The sequence below is a fragment of the Pinus tabuliformis genome, chromosome 1_1, assembly GCF_031772625.1.
Source record: "Pinus tabuliformis cultivar Carrire ecotype Pingquan chromosome 1_1, CPIR1, whole genome shotgun sequence".
In the NCBI taxonomy this organism is placed as follows: domain Eukaryota; kingdom Viridiplantae; phylum Streptophyta; class Pinopsida; order Pinales; family Pinaceae; genus Pinus; species Pinus tabuliformis.
In genome coordinates this window covers 901,819,092-901,838,230 of record NC_142297.1, presented here as the reverse complement: position 1 = coordinate 901,838,230, position 19,139 = coordinate 901,819,092, and the positions used below count along the sequence as shown (strand labels likewise).

General features: G+C 40.6%; 1 protein-coding gene and 1 long non-coding RNA gene across 2 annotated transcripts in view; one reads left to right on the top strand and one right to left on the bottom strand.

Annotated features, from left to right (window-relative positions):
• Positions 1 to 1,682, top strand: part of LOC149217324 (uncharacterized) — a 58,817-nt gene extending 57,135 nt beyond the window's left edge. The window contains exon 3 of the long non-coding RNA XR_016251251.1: positions 1,547 to 1,682. This is a non-coding gene — a long non-coding RNA (uncharacterized LOC149217324). The remainder of the gene's footprint in view (positions 1 to 1,546) is intronic.
• Positions 1,206 to 19,139, bottom strand: part of LOC149217323 (amino-acid permease BAT1 homolog) — a 116,501-nt gene continuing 98,567 nt past the window's right edge. The window contains exons 4-7 of the mRNA XM_089392981.1: positions 3,397 to 3,588; positions 2,637 to 2,942; positions 2,283 to 2,465; positions 1,206 to 2,000 (exon numbers count right to left, since the gene is read on the bottom strand). Coding sequence (XP_089249107.1) covers positions 1,509 to 2,000; positions 2,283 to 2,465; positions 2,637 to 2,942; positions 3,397 to 3,588 — 1,173 coding nt within the window. The 3' untranslated portion in view covers positions 1,206 to 1,508. The remainder of the gene's footprint in view (positions 2,001 to 2,282; positions 2,466 to 2,636; positions 2,943 to 3,396; positions 3,589 to 19,139) is intronic.

Below are 19,139 nucleotides of genomic sequence, written 5' to 3'. Positions count from 1 at the left end.
TTTTTAGTTTTCCCCTTTCAGCTGCTATGTAAAATTTCTATGTAATAAAGACGTATTTTATTCTAGAAAAGAAAATTTCTATTTGGTTAAACCCTTGGAAGGAGGCTACAACTTTATATTTTTAAAGATGTCAAAGAATTTTGTGCTGTAGCTTATTCTGAGTTTCTTGCTGCCTTAGTTGCTCTTAGAAAAAGGATATGATTTTTCAGTGCAATACCCTTAGTTTTTCATTATGATTATCCCATTTTCAGCTGCTATGTAAATTTTATATGTAATAAAGACGTATTTGTCAAAGAAAAAACGCTATTTGGTTAAAAGACCCCTGGAAGGAGGCTACAACTTTATATTTGTGACAACCAGAGTAGCATTGAACTTACAAACAACCCATTTTTTCACGCGAGGAAAGAGCACATTAAACTTTAAAATAAAAATACACCGCCACTTCATCTTCTATTATAATACTGAGGATAACTATTCTTATATATTTACCATAGGTCTTTTTCCAGAAAAAAATGAGAAGTTTAGAGTGTATAGCTGTGAAAGAATCAAAATAGTCATTATTGGTTTTGTGTGTGGGAGGGTCGCATTGCCGCTGAATCTGATGATTATTTTGTATTTAGATCTAAGTACCACAGGTCATTTTACAGAAAAAAATTGAGAAGATTAGAGTGTATAGCTATAAAAGAATCAAAATAATCATTGTTGGTTTCGTGTGGGGGAGGAGGGCACTGCTGCTGAGTGCGATGATTATTTTTTATGTAGATTTAAGTGGCATAAGTTGCCGTGTGTGATTCTGAGTCAACAGTACTAATGAGTCAGCAAGCTGATGTTATCATTATGTTAGAACTTAGGATGATAGCATCATTGATGCCATTAAATACTAAAACGTTCTACAAGAGGAGGTTACTAGTAAAGAAGTGATTTGCATTTCGGGGAAACTGCCTATCCTGCAATTATATAAATAGAGTCTATGTCTATTAAGGCTCCTTGCTCTCTTGAGAAGTGCCTTCAGAATTGAATCAATCTCGAGATGACAATGATGTGTGCTGCTGCGTTCTTTTAAAATAAATTCAGATTTTTCAAATTCTGCAACAGATTTTGTAATGATAATAACTTTTCTACAAGCGGTCCGGAATCTCTGTCACAACGAGGGAATAATACACAAGAATGGAGCTTTATGAACATAAACTGATAAATACAATGACAGGATAGAATAAATCATCCAATATCGACAAGCTTGGAACCATAATAACTCCTATAATTCTTCCAGACAGGCATAGGTTGAGCTGAAACATCTTCTGCCACTAGCAAAAGCTCGAACTGAATGTTTGGAATATTATTGATGAACAAAATATGAATACAAGACCATATGAAGAGCCTTATGGCTAGTGTTAAGATAATCACATGATCACAGGCTTTTGAAATGCAAAAAAACGAAAACCATAAGTTGCTTGAATTAAATTAGCTTTGAAAGCAATAATTATATTAGCCTTACTCCTTAGCCTTTGCTAAACTTTGTCTTGTTGCATCACAATGTTCCTTACAGGACCTTTGAACCACTTTCTTGCATCTACCAGCCACCAAAGCGTTATCACTCCCAATGCTGCACCTATTGCAATAGGTGCATAATTAAGTGTCTTCCATGTAAGTGGATATGCTGTTGGCAACAGGAACGCTGAACAGGTGTAACATATCCACAAGAATGCTATCAGACATATAGGGCGGCTAGCACGCCCCAGGTAGAAAGGCCCCGGCTTAAAATTCTCCTTTGGCATAATCATTCTGGCAAATATAGGAACAGCATACCCACCAACCCAGCCTATGGTACTGATTGAAGTGATAGCTGTGAATAACGTGTCTATCTTCAAGATGGGAAGGCCTAGCAGTATGCATAAAATTGCACACAACCATACAGCATTTGCAGGAACCTGGTACTTTGGATGTACTTTACGCCAAATCCTTGCAAAGGGAATGCCTCCATCTCGAGAAAAAGCATAAATCTGCAATCATTGCTAGTCAGGTATTCTAGACTTTTTATTTTACGCTCTTCACAATTTTCAGTTCCCCAAGGATAGGCACCACAAGAAAAAGGATGCAAAATCCTCTGTCAGAGTCATAAATTCTATAAAAAATAATACTATCAGGAACGGGGTGCACATGCAATACAAACCTATGGAATGATTCCCAAACCTAACAGTATTAAGTTAGGCATATGTATCTTAAGCAAAAACAAATCATTTTCCTAACAGAAAGAAAGTTACTATTGAAGATAAGTTATATACCACTCGTGCAGCACTTGTTGTGACTGAAAGGCCAGCAAAGAAGAAAGAACCCCAAATAACAAAGAGCAGAACTATTGCACCGCTGGAACTTTGATACCGCCCATGAAACGCATCATATAGAATCTGTGCGGGTACAAAGCTGCCAGCTGTTTCATTTTGTTGATCATATAGGTGTGTGAAGTCCTGTTACGAGTAAGAAGACCAAATACTCAAACCTAAGATTGGAACGTTTGCCAACTTGTCAAATATTGTAAAAATATCATAAAATAATGTACAATATATTGAGATGAGAATCTTGGAATTTACTAATAACTTGGAATGTACCATTTTCTAATGTCCTATAACCACATTTACCTGAATGCTAAAAGTAAGAGCTAAAATGACGGCCCATCCAAAAACTGATATAATTCCTAGACTCAAGAGTATGGCAATTGGACCATTGATTTCTGCACCTTTTGTTTCTTCTGTCAGATGTGCTGCAACATCATAACCATATAGAGAATACTGACTGACAATGAAAGAAAGAATTATAGCATATGCCTTGCTATGTATTCCGGTCAAACCAGGAGATGTCTCAAAGTGTGAGAATACATATGATGCAGGTTGAGTACTGTTTGCAACTAATGGAAGCATCACAACAAGAACTGCTCCTCCAATGACCTACATGCCAATCAATACCAGAAGGAATATGAAAATGCATATTTGAGGAATCAATGTTTGCATAAAGCAATGCCATACAACTGGAAGAGCAGACATGTCTGATGGAACATGGTTTATCCAAAGCATGGAATGGTTGCTTTGGCAAAATATTTTTTATGTTTTATCGATAGAAAATCAAGGCATGTCCATCAATCCGAACATGAAAAACAATTTGTCAAATTGTCCAGACTTTTAAAACCCATGAAAATCACTACAATCATCAAGTTGGGAAGAAAAAAACAAACTTACTACATAATGGAGAAGCAAATTTCATATTTACTTCAGTTAAGTTTTTCGAACAAACAAAGACTCGAGAAACCTTATCTAACATCAACGTCTCAAATAAAATTTACGTGACAATCTTATCATTGTCACTCAATTTATCAATAAGATACCAATGAAAATGATCCAATACCTGCCACCAAATTGAGATGATATCGAGGAAAGCAATAACATTCAAAGAAAATGTGTTTAGAAATGCCCATATAACTGTAAGCCCTATGTACATGGCCAGAAAGACTCCACGTGTAGCCATATAACCTCCACCTCGATGTGTCCCAGTGCTCAATAAGATAATACTCTGCATGACTTGTGATCCAGCGAAAGCCTGACAAACAAGTGAAAACCCAGTCATTTCCACCACATTTAATCTCTGTTGCTACAGTTCATATAGACTCCTATGCCCCATAATTACATCTAGTCTTTCATGTTCCTTAAAAACAGTTGTTTAATTCAATAAATTTCTTTTCTTAATAGATCTCTTTTATTAGTAAAGACCTTTTTATAAATTGCAGAAACATAATGCTTGTAAGAAAAGAACAGCAGGTTGAGATGAAATCATGGTAACTCTGGTGTTACCGATTATGTCTGTGTAAAGTCTATGATAAGGGTTTCATGGTTTGAGATGGTTGGGACAGAATCTGGTACAAATTTGAGGGCTTCTATGTCACATTCAAGGTTTATCAAGATGATTTTGATGGTTTCTAAATTGGTTCAGGATTTTGAATACTTCAGAAGTTGCACAAATGTCCTAATGATTCGGAGGGAATATGATTTTGTGAGAGAGGTTTCTTAGATTTTCTTGTAACTTTGGAATAAGTCTGTAACATGCCAGCTATTCAGTTTTTGGAAATTCCAATGGGATTTAGATCAGTTATAGTCGTGGGCTGCTTTTTCTAGTGCTGGTTAATCAATTTTGTTAAAATGTTATTCAAATGTTGATAGTGATTATCTGGTTCCGCAAAATCATATGGCGAGGTCACTAGTACATCTGCTTTATCATATGTCATGAGATGACAAATGATTACATGGCATTACTACCATCCACCCACGTTGTAATGAATCGACTAATTTAGTAAGTTTATATTTATCTGAAAATAACGTTCTATAAGATAAGATAATTTTCTTAATGTCCAACGAATGACAACAAAAGTAGGTCAATGGGACTGAAGCATACATCCAATATGAATACAATGTGGGAGTGCAAATGCAACTCCTTGAAAATAAGCGAAATCTAGGATTTTATGAAGTAAATGACAAAATAATAGGACAACCTCAAAAACATGTATATAATTGGATCAAAGGTCCTTGGTGATGTAGAAGACTAAGTGAATAAGTCCAGGGTGTTAGTTTTTGTATTATCGGATGTGTTCTAGCCACAAAATTTTGTGGAGAGGCTAGAATACAGGAGATATCCAAAACCCAAAAATCGTTTTGAAAATTCTGCCTAGAAATGACTTAATTATATTATTAGCTAGTTTTTAAATATTTCCTAAGTCTAAACTTAAGGAATATGGTTAATTAATCAGTATTAATTAAGGCAAGGCATGAATGATTTAGAAACTCACACAGATCGACTTCAATTTTATCCTAGCCATCGATTAAGATTTAATCTTGGCCGTTGGAGTCTCAACAGAGGATTATAAGAAGAAGTCAATGGGCACTTGGAGAAGACACTTGAGCAGTTTGATTTCATAAGCAGATCGATTTCCAAAGTATCAACAGTCAGTTGTTGGAGAGATAACTAGTGAGATCGAAGCAGTGAGAGAAGGGTAGAGACAGTGAAGCTAGAGGAAGGATTCTAGATCTGGTGAGTGCATTTGTAGAGAGGCAAGTGAGCCACAGTGAGACTGACGTAGAGCAGCATAGTAGCCTCTAGAGGCAATTTCGTATCTGTTGGGGAAAGCCGAGTTTCAATGCCAGAAGTTGGACAAAGGTTTCGAAGGGCAGGAGAGACATTTTCCCAGACAACAGCAGACCAAACGGCTTGAGGAGTAGCTGGTTCGAACTGAGTGCAGAAGTGACAGTGCTAGGGTGACACAGTAGCTGCGCAGAGCCAGTTTGGACGACTCAATTTGAGCTGAGGTCAGAGCCCGAATTTCGCCATCCAGTTGTACTCAAAATATTTCAATGCTGCTTAATATTAAAACCCTCAACTGCTGCACCAGTTTTCCCAAGTTGGGTTTTTTTGGGGACTTTTGTCCAAAAATAACTGTGTTATTTTTAAGTGTGTGCTAGCATTTCTTCCAACATTTATTCTTCCACAATTTTATTTGTGTAGGTTGCAATGTGAGTTATTCAGTATTTGCTGTAGCAAACAATAAATAAATTGTTAAATTAAAATAACAATTAGGAGAATAATTTCCAGTTGCTGTGAATTGTGATAGGTTCTGGTTTTCGGAATTTTCATATGGTATCAGAGCGCAATTGATCAATTGGAGTGCTTAGTAGTGAAGACAGAAGGAGTTTCACTGTTTAGTGTGAGCAACAGATTGAAACTCCAGAGGCAGCGCAGTCACTTTGCCGAGAGGCCGAGTTACTTGAGGAGATTCGATTTTTCTGAGTGAGGGACAAAAAATTCGATCTCTCCAAATCGAGTGATTCCAGAGGCAGAGGGAGCAACCCAGTATTTTCGTAGAGCAGATCTCTAGCTAGATGCAGTAGTTTTGCAGCAGTTTGCTAGAGAAGAGCTAGCGTCGGGTGGAAGGAAGAAGAGCACACACTGAGGGAAAATTTTCCTCAGGGAACTTCTAGTCTCAAGAAGTTCGATTTTCCTTGTAGATTAGCAGTCATTGTGGGCAGATTTTCTCATTCCAGAAGGAAGTGCGAATAGTTGAACAACCACTAAGCAGAGGGGAAGAGGAGATTTTCGACATTTGTTGAGATGGCCACGACTGCGCTTCGAGATCAGGACAGGGTGGATGGAGCTTCCAACTATGTCATCTGGAAGGCAAGGATGTCCTTCCTTCTAGATGAATATGGCCTGAAACTTTATATTGATGCAGTGGTAGTAGTACCCCAGGATGTAGATCAACTGAAGGAGTACAAAAAGGAGATGACGCGAGCAAAGAGATTGATCCTAGATGGTGTCCGGGATCATGTTGTATCACATATAGCGGCTAAGGGAACAACCAAAGAGATGTGGGATACACTTTCCACCTTGTACTAGGGAACTTCTGAGCAGCGGAAGATGTACTTAGAGGAGAAGCTGAGGCTCATCCAGATGTAGAAGGGGGAAGGCATATACTCCTTCCTCACTAGGATTCACGAGGTCCAAGACCAGTTGTTAGCTGTTGTGGTAGCGCCTCAACCCACAGAGATAGTGTGGTTGGCACTAAACAGTGTTGTCTCAAAGGAGTGGTAGATATTCGTCCAAAGTATATTGGGCACAGATACCTTGCCAAGGTGGGACAAGATGTGGGCCGATTTGCAACAGGAGGAGTTGAGACGAGCTCTATTAAAGAGCTCCATCAGTGGCAGCAGCGGATTGAAGCAGGTGAAGGAGGAGGAGAATGTGGCCCTCGCATCTAAGGGTCCTAGTCAAGGACAGGGGAAGCAAAGAAAGAAGAAAAATGACCTATTTAAGGTCAAGTGCTTTAGATGTGGTGAGCTTGGTCACTACAGTACCTAGTGTCCTCTTAGGAAGAAGGACAAGGAGGAGAAGCAGGACCAAAAAGCAGCTTCTGTAGAGATCGATAGGCTATCCTCTAAGATGGAGGAAGACTTCGTTATGTTCGCTGATATACCTCTAGGAGTGAGGTGGGGAGACTTGGTTTTGTAGACCCAGAGTGCTGTAGATGGGCAGGATCCTTGAGAAGTCCACCTCCTAGATCAATACCTTGTCACGGGGGCCCACAGTATTCAGTAGCAGGATGGATCAGTGGCAGTAGATGCAGTCAGAGGCCAAGTGACAGTTGCAGTCTAGCAGCAGTCAGATGCTGGGGAGTGTAGTAAGATGGAGGAAGACTTCGCTATGTTCACTGATATACCTCCAGGAGTGAGGTGGAGAGACTTGGTTTTGTAGCCCCAGAGTGCTACAGATGGGCAGGATCCTTGAGAAGTCGATCTCCTGGATCAATACCTTTAATGGGGGCCCACAGCATTTAGTAGCAGGATGGATCAGTGGCAGTAGATGCAGTCAGAGGCCAAGTGACAGTTGCAGTCTAGCAACAGTCAGATGCCGAGGAGCGCAGTGCAAAGTTGGCAGCATTGCAGTTGGCACAATGCGGAGTTAGCAGTAGTGTAGAGTCTTCTGTAGACAGTGCAGTAGCTAGTAGCAGTCAGGACTTGGGAGACAGATGCATCATACTGATCACAATTGATTTAGTATTTAGGATTCTTTTCAGTTGCAGTTGTTGCAGTTGCAGCAACAACAGATGAGAGGGAGTTGCAGTGTAGATGCAGTGTTGGCAGTAGTTCATCAGGGTCAGCAGCAGCACAGATGCAACGTATATCAGAGTTGTGCAGTAGTTGGTGGGCAACAACAACCAAACATCAGCAGTGTGACAGGAGATGATGTAAAGACAGGGTGCTGCTACAAGATGTGCAGTAAAGCACTAGAACACATTCCTCACTAAGAGGTAGTGTTAGTTTTTGTATGTGTTCTAGCCACGAAATTTTGTGGAGAGGCTAGAATACAGGAGACCTCCAAAACCCATAAATCGTTTCTGGAAATTCCACTTAGAAATGACTTAATTAGACTATTAGCCAGTTTTTAAATATTTCCTAAGTCTAAACTTAGGGAATATGGTTAATTAATCAATATTAATTAAGTCAAGACGTAAATGATCTAGAAAATCACACGGATCGACTTCAAGTTAATACTAGCCATCGATTAAGATTTAATCTTGGCCATTGGAGTCCCAACAGATGATTATAAGAAGTCGATGGGCACTTGGAGAAGAAACTTGAACAGTTTGATTTCATAAGCAGATCGATTTTTCAAAGACAGAGCGAGTGAGATCGAAGCAGTGAGAGAGGGGCAGAGGCAGTAAAGTTGGAGGAAGGATTCCAGATCCGGTGAGGGCATTTGTAGAGAGGCAAGTGAGCCACAGTGAGGCTGACGCAAAGCAACGCAGTAGCCTCTAGAGGTAATTTCGTATCTGCTGGGAAAAGTCAAGTTTCAATGCCAGAAGCTGGACAGAGGTTCCAAAGGGCAAGAGAGACATTTTCCCAGACAACAATAGACCAAACGGCTTGAGGAGTAGCTAGTTCAAACTGAGTGTAGAAGTCACTGCATTAAGGTGACGTAGTAGCCGCGCAAAGCTAGTTTGGATGACTCAATTTGAGCTAAGGTCAGAGCCCAAATTTGCCTGTGGAGTGAGGCAATTTCCTCACTTATTTTTCTTGCCAGTTTTTCTCTGTAGGATTGCCAATTTCAGCATCCAGTTGTACTCAAAATATTTCACTGCTGCTTAATATTAAAACCCTCAGCTGCTACACCGATTTTCCCAAGTTGGGGTTTTCCGGGGACTTTTGTCCAAAAATAACCGTGTTATTTTTATGTGTGTGTGCTAGCATTTCTTCCAGCGTTTATTCTTCCGCAATTTTATTTGTGTAGGTTGCAGTGTGATTTATTTAGTATTTTCTGTAGCAAACAGTAAATAAATTGTTAAATTAAAATAACAATTAGGAGAATAATTTCTAGTTCCTGCAATAGGTTCCGGTTTTCCGAATTTTCGCACAGGGCTAGAGGTCGATGATGTCAAGAATGCCCAAGTCTAATAGTCGACGATGGGGGGAGCGATAGTGACATTGACTCTTTATCGGAGTTCTCTGGATCCAACAAGGTGTCTGGCTGCACGATCTTGGGGGGATGTAGGAGTGATGGATGCTCCTAGCATTCGAGGGCAAAGGAAAGAAGCTTTGGATAAGTCTATCGTTGTTCTGCTGAGTCTAGGGAGGAGTTCGTCCGGGCGGGGGTGTGCACCCTTCTTGGGAACCATATGGAACTAATCCCTCTAATGCTCTGGCTGCGAGTTGTTGATTTATGGTAGCATCGGATGTGGTCTAAGCCTCAAAATTTGCAGGGAGACTAGGACACATCTATTCCACAATACCCAGAAATCGTTTTGGGAAATTCCACCCGGAGACATTTTTATTAAAATAATTAATTATTTTAAATGGATGCCTAAGTCTAAACTTAGGAAATTAAAATAATTAAAGGGTATTAATCAAACTGAGGTTGAAACTTCTAGAAGAAGACAGAGATCGAGTCCAAATAATCTGAGTCGTTGATTAGAATCTAATCTGGGCCGTTGATTACTCAACTAGAGGATTATAAGAAGGACTTCGATGGGCATTTGGAAAATACATCGGAGAGAGATCAAGAGATCAGATTTCTCAGAGGGGGCACCGCAACAGTTACTAGAGAATCAATCCAGGAGATTTCTTGCAGTGAGGGTCAGGGATAGTTTCCGGAGGGAAGTTTTCCTAGTTGCCGGAGACAGGTGTTAGAGGAGGTGCAAGTTGCTCAAGTGAATTGCAGGAGGCAAAGATCATTGCTGGAACTAATTTCCAGAGGCAGTGCAAGTTCCAGATAGGGTCATACGCATTTCCAAAATAGCTAGTGCGTGTAGCAGGTAGGGAGTGTGAATTGCACTTTGGAGGCCGATTTGTTTTTGCAAAAGGAAACTTGGGTTTCCAGATCGATTTTTCCAGTGGAGATATTGTATGTTGGAGCTTTTCCAGTGAGAGGCAAGCTGATTGTATTTCTCAATTTTGCCGAAGAATTAATAATAAAACCCTCATCTGTAGAACTGGGTTTTCTAGGGACAAATTGTCCAAAAATATCGGTGTTAATTATTTTGTATGTGTGCATCATTTCTCAGCTCCTATTATTATTTATGAAAATTGCAGTAGTGATTTAATCATTATTTTCTATAGTTAAATTTTTGAAGACAAATAATCTCTAGTAGATAGAAGATTAAATCCAATTGTTGCAATTAAGGAAATTTCACATATACATGGGTAAGAGGACCTTTCCAAGAAAGTAGAGTAAAAAAAATACTTAAATTTTCCCCGAAACCATGCCAAAAAATTCTTGGCAGACGATCATCTCCAAATGACATGCTCAATTGTTTTATCCTACCACAAAACATGCACACAAAATTTGTACTAAAAGGTGTAGGTGAGGGATCGTGAATCACATTGGCTACAGAGATGTTAGGCATATAATTTTACTTTTCCTGGTTAAATGCAATCCACATCCACAATGGCAACAGTTTCTGCCATTTTACATTTGACAAGAAACACCAATCAATATCCATTTGTATTGTATCATTAAGAGGCTAGATCCCGATGATGGAAAATCTCCTTTGAATTTATTTTCATAATAATTTTTTCTCTTCGAGAGACAATGCTTCCAGAGTCAGTTTTAGGACACCTCATCCAAACTCTACGTCATGGACACTATTACTGGACCCACGATCCTCTATGGCTCCGAGATTTGGGGGCCAAGCTTGGGATAGATAGATTAGGCCCATATGGAGAGAGTCCAAACCTTGCTTCTTAGGCATATCATCCAATGAAAACACATAGTCCTATAGCCCATTATTCAGGTAGAGTTTGGTGCCCATCCCTTCCGCCTTGATGTCATCTTTTTCTTGGTTTCTTTCCTCCAGAAAGTCAAATCTTTCAGAGATTCAGCTATCGAGAGAGACCAATACCGCTACCTTGCACTTTGTTCCTTGGTGGCCCTCGCTTCGACTCATCCCTTAGGCTGGACACGAGGTTGGTTCTCATATGTTTCTCGACTCTCCAGACATTGGCCATCTACCCATAGCATCTTCCCCCCTTCAGATTCTCTCTTGTTGCCTGAGCCATCTTGTGTGCCCCAGACAAGTACCGAATCAATCCATTTGAGAGGATATCTACAAATTGTACATCCAGGTCATGTGGACTCCCCCCCCCCGGATGGGCCTGGGCCTGAAGATGTCCTTCTACCTTGAGCATTTCCTAGAGTTACAAGATGGCATCATCGTCTACCCCCCATACACATGCAAACATTGGATGTACTCACTCAGGATCCCTTTGGGCCAGCTTCAAGTTGGTTCTCATCAACTCCAAGTGAAGACTGACCACCATATACCAAGATCTGATAGGATCTGCCAGGTGTGTCACCTTCAGGAGCTAGAGACAAAGCAACACCTCATTTTTAGGTGCCCCCTATACTACGAGATCAGAGGGTGCTACCACTACCTCTATAGAGATTCATGAGGATCCCTCTCTACCTTCTTCTAGTATCCTAACTAGAGATGCCTAACCCTTTTCATAAAAGAGATTCAAACACATATCTCAAATCCTACATACCCCCAACCTCAATCGAGGACAATTTGGACGATCAAATCATACTTTCAGGTCAATCCAATTGATCAGAGCAACAAGCGACAAGCTAAGTTTCAGAGTATTTCAGATAGTAGAACAGTGAGACCTTGGGTGTCCCCTCAGCCCACCCCTTTGGGAGGCCAACCAGTATCCTTGAGACCATTGCGGAGGTGCCGAACAACACATCAATTCACTCATGTGAAAATTTGGAGACCCAAATTTCTACTGCAGCAATTGATTAAGTTTCTTCTATTTGTTCAATTACAGAACAAATTATTTACTGCATCCTACAGCAAATACCAAAACTAATACATTGCAACCTTCACCAATTAAATTAAATGCGGAGATAAGAAACTGAGCAAGAAAGAAATACATAACACATGACACCGTTATTTTTAGACAAATGTCCCCGGAAAAATTCAATTCGGGAAAATCGGTGCAGTAGTTGAGGGTTTGTATTATTAAGTAGTAGTTTTCTGAATACAATTTGTTGGATGCCAATTGGCTATCCAATACAGAGAGAAACTGGGCAAAAAAATAGTGAGTTGATCTCACCCTGTCACTGGAAGAATCGACACTGATCTGCGCTAGAGATGAGCCTCTGTGCTACCTCTGCGTAGTTCTGCGTCACTATAGCTAGGACTGCGCTGGACCTCCTTCTGATCCTCTACTGGCTGGAAACTTCAGTTCTTTGGCTTCCCGGACTCACACCCCGACTCTGGCACTAAATCTTGATTGTTCATTAGCAGAATTTCGATCTCCCTCTGAAGCTCTGTGTTGCCACAATGTAGCTCTACGTGGGCCTGCATCAGCGTCTCTGGACGTCTTTCTGCACTCTCTGTCTTATACTCTCTGGACTAGGAAAACTTCCCTCCGGAAACTATCCCTACCCTCACTGCAAGAAATCTCCTCAATCGATTCTCTAGTAACTGCTCGCTGCTCTCTTGAGAAATCAATCTCTTGATCTCACTCGTTGTATCTTCCAAATGTCCATCAAAGTCCTTCTTATATCGTTGAGTAATCAACGACCCAATTAAATTCTAATCAATGGCTCAGATCATATTGACTCGATCTGCGTCTTTTTCTAGAAGATTCACACCCAGTTTTATTAACACTTTAATTATTTTAATTTCCTAAGTTTAGACTTAGGTATCCATTAAAAATAATTAATTATTTTAATAAAACTGTCTTCGGGTGGAATTTCCCAAAACGATTTTTGGGTATTCTGGAATACATGTGTCCTAGCCTCCTTGCAAATTTTCAACAAACCGCCGGTCCATCTTGTTCTCTAGGTATCGAGTCTAGAGTATGCTACTAAGCAGGCGACATTAGTAGGACTCAAGAGTCAGGAGCAGTGGTTGCAACAATGAATAAAACATAATGGAGCCTGGAGGTTGTTGCAATGCCATTTTTCTAGGCCAACAATCATAATGGCAGGTTTTCCTACTAGTGTTTTCATCTCATCTAACTGGGGAACTACCAAAGAGCCATTTTTGCAACTGTGAAAGAGTAATAGGGTATTCCTCTGTAGCACAAATCTAGTCAGAGTTCCAAGTTCCAATGATGAAAGATTCACAGGTATTTCTTGGCATTGGACATCCTTTTTATTCGCTCTCTTTTGCTTTGTTTGCTTGTTTGTTGGAAAATAGATGCATGTATATCATAAAACCATAGGCACTGAAGGATGGTCTCTTCTACCATTGCTTTTTTCTCTTGTCAAAAATAGACCCACACTGAAATGTGATTATCTGCATGGGTATTTAAATGGACTCTTGAACTCCCAAGGAGGGGCAACAAGCTCATTATAAAATGGTGGTCTCTTAATGGTTAAAGTTTTGTTGCCTTGAAGTTTCTTAAGAATGTCTGCAAAGTGTTTGATAGAAACCCCGAACCAAAAATATTATGTTTTGGAAAAATCATTGGTTTGTTGGGGTAAGTTTGGCACTAGGCAATAGCCTCTCTTTTTGCACCACTATAAACAACATTTCAACATTAATAATATGGAAGAGAGGACTCTTTGTTTGTTGAAAATTTGAAGTTTGAACTTTGTATATGTTAATATGTTTGCTAATTGTTGGATAAAATGAATAAACCAAGTCGAATGGCCAATTGACATTTTCTCTTCATGTAGTCTTTAGCACTGGGTTGCTGCTAGTTGTTTTACACCACCTCGAATGAAGTTTATACTTTAATTTAAATAAATGATTTATCTAACTTTCAGATGTAGTTAAGTTGGTCTATCTAGTGTTTATATGAAAAACAAATTCTTCCTCTTGAATACTATCTTGTCTTGCTGCAGTTATAAATGTTCTTGTTATCTTGATACTTGGATGTGAATCTGACTCTACCCCATTGACACATCCAACATGATGTATATATCCTTTTGTGTAAACAAATCTCAGGAAAAAATGGGGTTCAACACAGCCAAAAGCAGCAAAACAATGCCTAATGTCTACATGTTGAGCAACAAGCAGTGGCAAGTGAAGATGCAACAATGTAGGTTTTAGGATATTGATATATATGTATATACCCTCATGATACATTGGGATATTCAAGACATGACAGTGAGATAATGGTTAAACTTAAAGTAGGTAAGGAGCATTAAAACACATAACCCCTAAAATACTAGGAATTTTAGTGGCTCAAGGCACTCTACCACCAGCTAACAAATCTTGCATGGAATCCCCTACTGGAAAGAAGAAATGCATTAACGTGTTGAGGAAGTGTTTGTGTCACCGACTCACTCATCAATTTCAATCCACCCAGACTGCGCACTTACTTGTTTCCTAGTGTGTTGCAAGTGGATGACAGAGCTATGTTAAAATGTGACCAAGACTTATGAGAAATTGATACTCTAGGTTTTTATTTTTATTTTTGGAAACCCATATCCTCACCATCAGAATTCCTCCTTTGATTCGTGATTTCAAAACATAGAGACTTGCAAGCTTTCCTCCCTTGAGGCTTTTATCTACATGGGATTCGAGGAATAGGAATGGAGAAGGTGAGAGATGGAATTGGAAGAGAGGTGAGAGAGACATAGTGAAAGCGACACTTAGATCAACTCACCTACACATACCATGTCATAACTCAACTCATACCTTTCCACCTAGTTGTTGCTTCACTAGACTATCAAAATCATAGTGCAATTTTTTGACACATGGTCCGCTCGACATTGGCTTAACCCAACACACAACTTATATGAAATACTAAGCTTAATTCATGGGTGACAAATTGATTGGGTTACTAAGAATGGTACATACTGTGAAAATTCCTAATCCTCAAGGAACCCCTATTGCAGCGAATCTGAATCTCTACTTCACCTACTTGATTTTAATATACATTATCAAGTTATTCTCTGAACACTGAAGCAAATTACTTCTGCAGCCTACATCACTTTAAATTTGATTACATAAAACAGAAAACTGAGCAAAGAACAAGATACATAGGACACGGTTATTTTTGGACAAAATAGTCCTTGGAAAAACCCAATGTGGGAAAATCGGTGCAACAACTCTCAGGGTTTTCTGTTATTAAGCAGTAATTCTGAATACAAATGCTGGTAGCCCTCCCGACAAACCAGTGACAGAAAATACAATGGCGGAAAAACTAAGTGAGTTTGACCTCACTTCACTTGATAGATTTCGGCTGATTCGACAACAAAACTGGCTAATCCCAACTACTTCTGCGCTGGCCTTGCATCAACCTTTCAGGCTCTGCGTCATTCCTGCGCTGTCTCTTCTGCCCACTGCATCAGCTTTCCCGGTTGTTCCGGCAGTTCCCCAACAGTTCCGGTTTTCTGCGTGGAGTCAGCCACTGCTTCTGCACTGGCCCTTCTGGCTCCGCGTCAGGCCTATGTGGGCCCAGATTGGCCCAACATCAGTCCTCATGGCTGTTGTGCTACCTCCACTAGCTTCTCTCCACCTCTCTGTCAGTATTCTTGAACTGTCCTTGCCCCTTTACTACAACTGATCACCTAGTTCGAATTTCTCAGCTTCTTAGCCCCAGAAATTGAACTCCAGATCAATTCGTTCTCTCCGTGTGTGTTTCTAAATGAACCCTAAGCCTCCTTCTTATACTTTTCTCGTTGAGACTTCAACGACCGAGATTAAGTCTCTAATCAACGGCTAAGATTAAAACATGACTTGATCTGCCTTCTAGATCATTCTCACCCATATTTTGATTAATACCCATTAATATTTTAATTCTTCTAAGTTTAGACTTAGGAACCCCATTAAAAATATTAATTATTTTAATAAAATACAATCCGTGTGGAATTTCATCAAACGGTTTTTGGGTTCTTTAAAACTCATGTACCTTAGCCTCTCCACCAATTTTCAATGCTAGAGCACATCCGATGCTACCAAAAATTAACACTCCCTCTTAGCGAGGAAAGTGCTCTAGCAACAATGTCCAATTGCATGTTGCTTTGTCTCTAAAGCACCTCCTTTCCACACTGTTGTTGCCACCAACACTTTGCTGTTGTTGCAACTGTACTGCTACCCATGACACTCCCACTACCACTGTTGCATCTGTACTACAACTCCCTCTCAAATGTTGCCTTTGCTATGCTGCTAGCACTGCCACTGCCAACATTGCATTTGTATTGTAACTTAGTTGCTGAGAGAAGCAATTGAAAAACATCCAAAATTAACTGAACTTAACTGTGTTCAGCATAATACCATGAATGTTGGAATCTGACTGCTCTAGTCTCTAACCCTCTGAATCTTCTGTGCTACTGCTGACTTCTGCACTGTGCCAACTGCACTGCTGCTAACCTTGCTCTGCGCTGATCAGTCTCTGGTCTCCAGCGATTGCATCTGTCTCTCCAAAAAATCCACTACATCATCTGACACTAAGTCCATCTCTCTACTGCTGAATCTCAGGCTCCCGTAGCAAGGAATTGATCCAAGAGGTGGACTCCTCAAGGATCTTGCCCACATGTAGTCCTCCCAACTATAGTTCAATATCGCCCCATTTCCCTCCTGGAGATGCGTGGGCACTCATGACAAACTCATCTTCGTCAATCTTTGTTGGAGCAGCCTTAGGATCATGTTTCTCATCCTTATCCTTTTGCTTCAAAGGACATTGGGATGCAAAGTGGCCATCTTGCCACATCTGAAACATTTCACCTTCGAAATGTCCTTCTTCCGCTTCTACTTCTGCTGTCCCTTTGATGCTAGAGCTGCATTCTCCCCCTCCTCTTTGGTCTTCGTACCACTCCCATTGCTACCATTAAGGTTGACCTTAACCAGGTCCCTCCTTAATTCCTCCTGTTAAAGAGATGCCCACATCTCCTCCCATGAAGGTAGTCTTTCCTTGCCCAATATACTTTGGACGAAGACTTGCCATTCATCCGAGACTCCATTCAGGGCCGTCCTTACCATTGCGGTAGACTGAGGAGTAGACCCCACTGCAACAAGCTAGTCTTTGGTGTCCTAAAGACGTTGAAGATAGGAGTTAACTCCTTCTCCCTTCTGCATCAATGTCCGCTGCAACTTTTGTTCTAAGTACATCTTCCGTTGTTCAGAAGAGCCTTCATACAGTGAAGACAAAGCTTCCCACATCTCTCGGGTTGTATCTTTGCCCTGCAAGTGTGAGACCACATGATCTCGAACTCCATCGAGTATGAACCTCTTCGCCTTCCCCTGCTCGGCCTTGTACTTCTTTTGATCATTGTCAGCAAGAACAACCACAACACTCTTGACGTAGGCTTCGAGATCGTACTCCTCCAGAACAACTAAGATTCTGGTCTTCCATATGACATAGTTGGAAGCTCCTTCCAACCTGTCCTAATCTCTGAGCCCATGCGATGCCATCTCACCCAACTGTCAAACTGACTCCTCTAGTCATTGCTCAACTTCCCAACAAGTGAGAAATTCGAACTTTTTGGCAAAAAGTTTTCTGAGGAGAAAATTCACCTTCTATGTGTCTTCACTCTTTTTCGACGAATTTCTACCCCGACAGAAACTGCGTCCTTCAAGCACTGCGCTGAGGCTCTGCGTCACTCCTCTGCCTCTGCAAACTCACGAGCTGGAAATCGTACCTCTCTGTCGACTCTCTTAGAGAGAGATTTCCTCAAAGTCTCTCCTTCCGGGCAAGGACTGCGCAATCCCTTAAAGGGGATTCAAATTGCTGCCAAGTGTAGCTTTTGGCCTCTCTGCTCCGCGCTGGATCTGCTCTTCCTGTTTCAACATCAATCCTCTGATACCATGTGAAAATTCGTAATCCTCAAGGAATCCCTACTGCAACAAATCTGAATCTACTTCACCTACTTGATTTTAATATACATTATCAAGTTATTCTCTGAACACTGAAGCAAAGTACTTCTCCAACCTACATTACTTTAAATTTGATTACATGAAACGGAAAACCGAGCAAAGAATAAGATACATAGGACCCAGTTATTTTTGGACAAAATATTCTTCGGAAAAACCCAATGTGGGAAAATCGGTGCAGCAACTCTAAGGGTTTTTTGTTATTAAGCAGTAATTCTAAATACAAACGCTGGTAGCCCTCTCGGCAAACCAGTGACAAAGAAAATACAATGGCGAAAAAACTGAGTGAGTTTTACCTCACTTCACATGGCAGATTTCGGCTGATCCGACAGCAAAACTGGCTAACCCCGGCTACTTCTATGCTGGCCCTGCGTATGCCCTACGTCAGCCTTTCAGGCTTTGCGTCATCCCTGCGCTATCTCTTCTTCCCACTGCGTCAGCTTTCCCGGCTGTTTCGGCAATTCCCTGACGGTTCCGTCTTTCTGTGTGGAGGGCAGCTACTGCTTCTGGGTTGGCCCTTCTAGCTTTGTGTTAGGCCTATGTGGGTCCAGATTGGCCAAGCGTCAATCCTCCTGGCTGTTGCACTGCCTCCACTAGCTTCTCTCTACCTCTCTGTCAGTATTCCCGAAGTATCCCTGCCCCTTTGCTGCAACTAATCACCTAGTTTGAATTTCTCAGCTTCCTAGCCCCAGAAATCGAACTCCAGATCAATTCGTTCTCTTCGTGTGTGTTTCTAAATGAACCCCAAGCCTCCTTATACTTTTCTTGTTGAGACTTCAACAACCGAGATTAAGTCTCTAATCAGTGGCTGAGATTAAAACATGGCTTGATTCGCCTCTTAGATCATTCTCACCCATATTTTGATTAATACCCATTAGTATTTTAATTTTCCTAAGTTTAGACTTAGGAACTCCATTAAAAATATTAATTTTTAGTAAAATACAATCCGGGTGGAATTTCACCAAACGGTTTCTAGGTTCTTTAGAACTCATGTGCCTTAGCCTCTCCACCAATTTTCATGGCTAGAGCACATCCCATGCTACCAAAAACTAACACATACTGGTGTGACTCATCAACAAAATGGATTAAACAAGAATGCGAGCTCTATACAGGAAATAAGCTCCTTCGAACTAGGAATTTAGTCACCACACTAACACAGTAAATCAATTAGAGATACATTAAATGCACCATAAACATAAACATACATTTTACCCTACAAACTCGAACGGGGAATATGAAGGGTCTGGCTTGCAAACGACAGAGGGTTTGATAGAAGAGA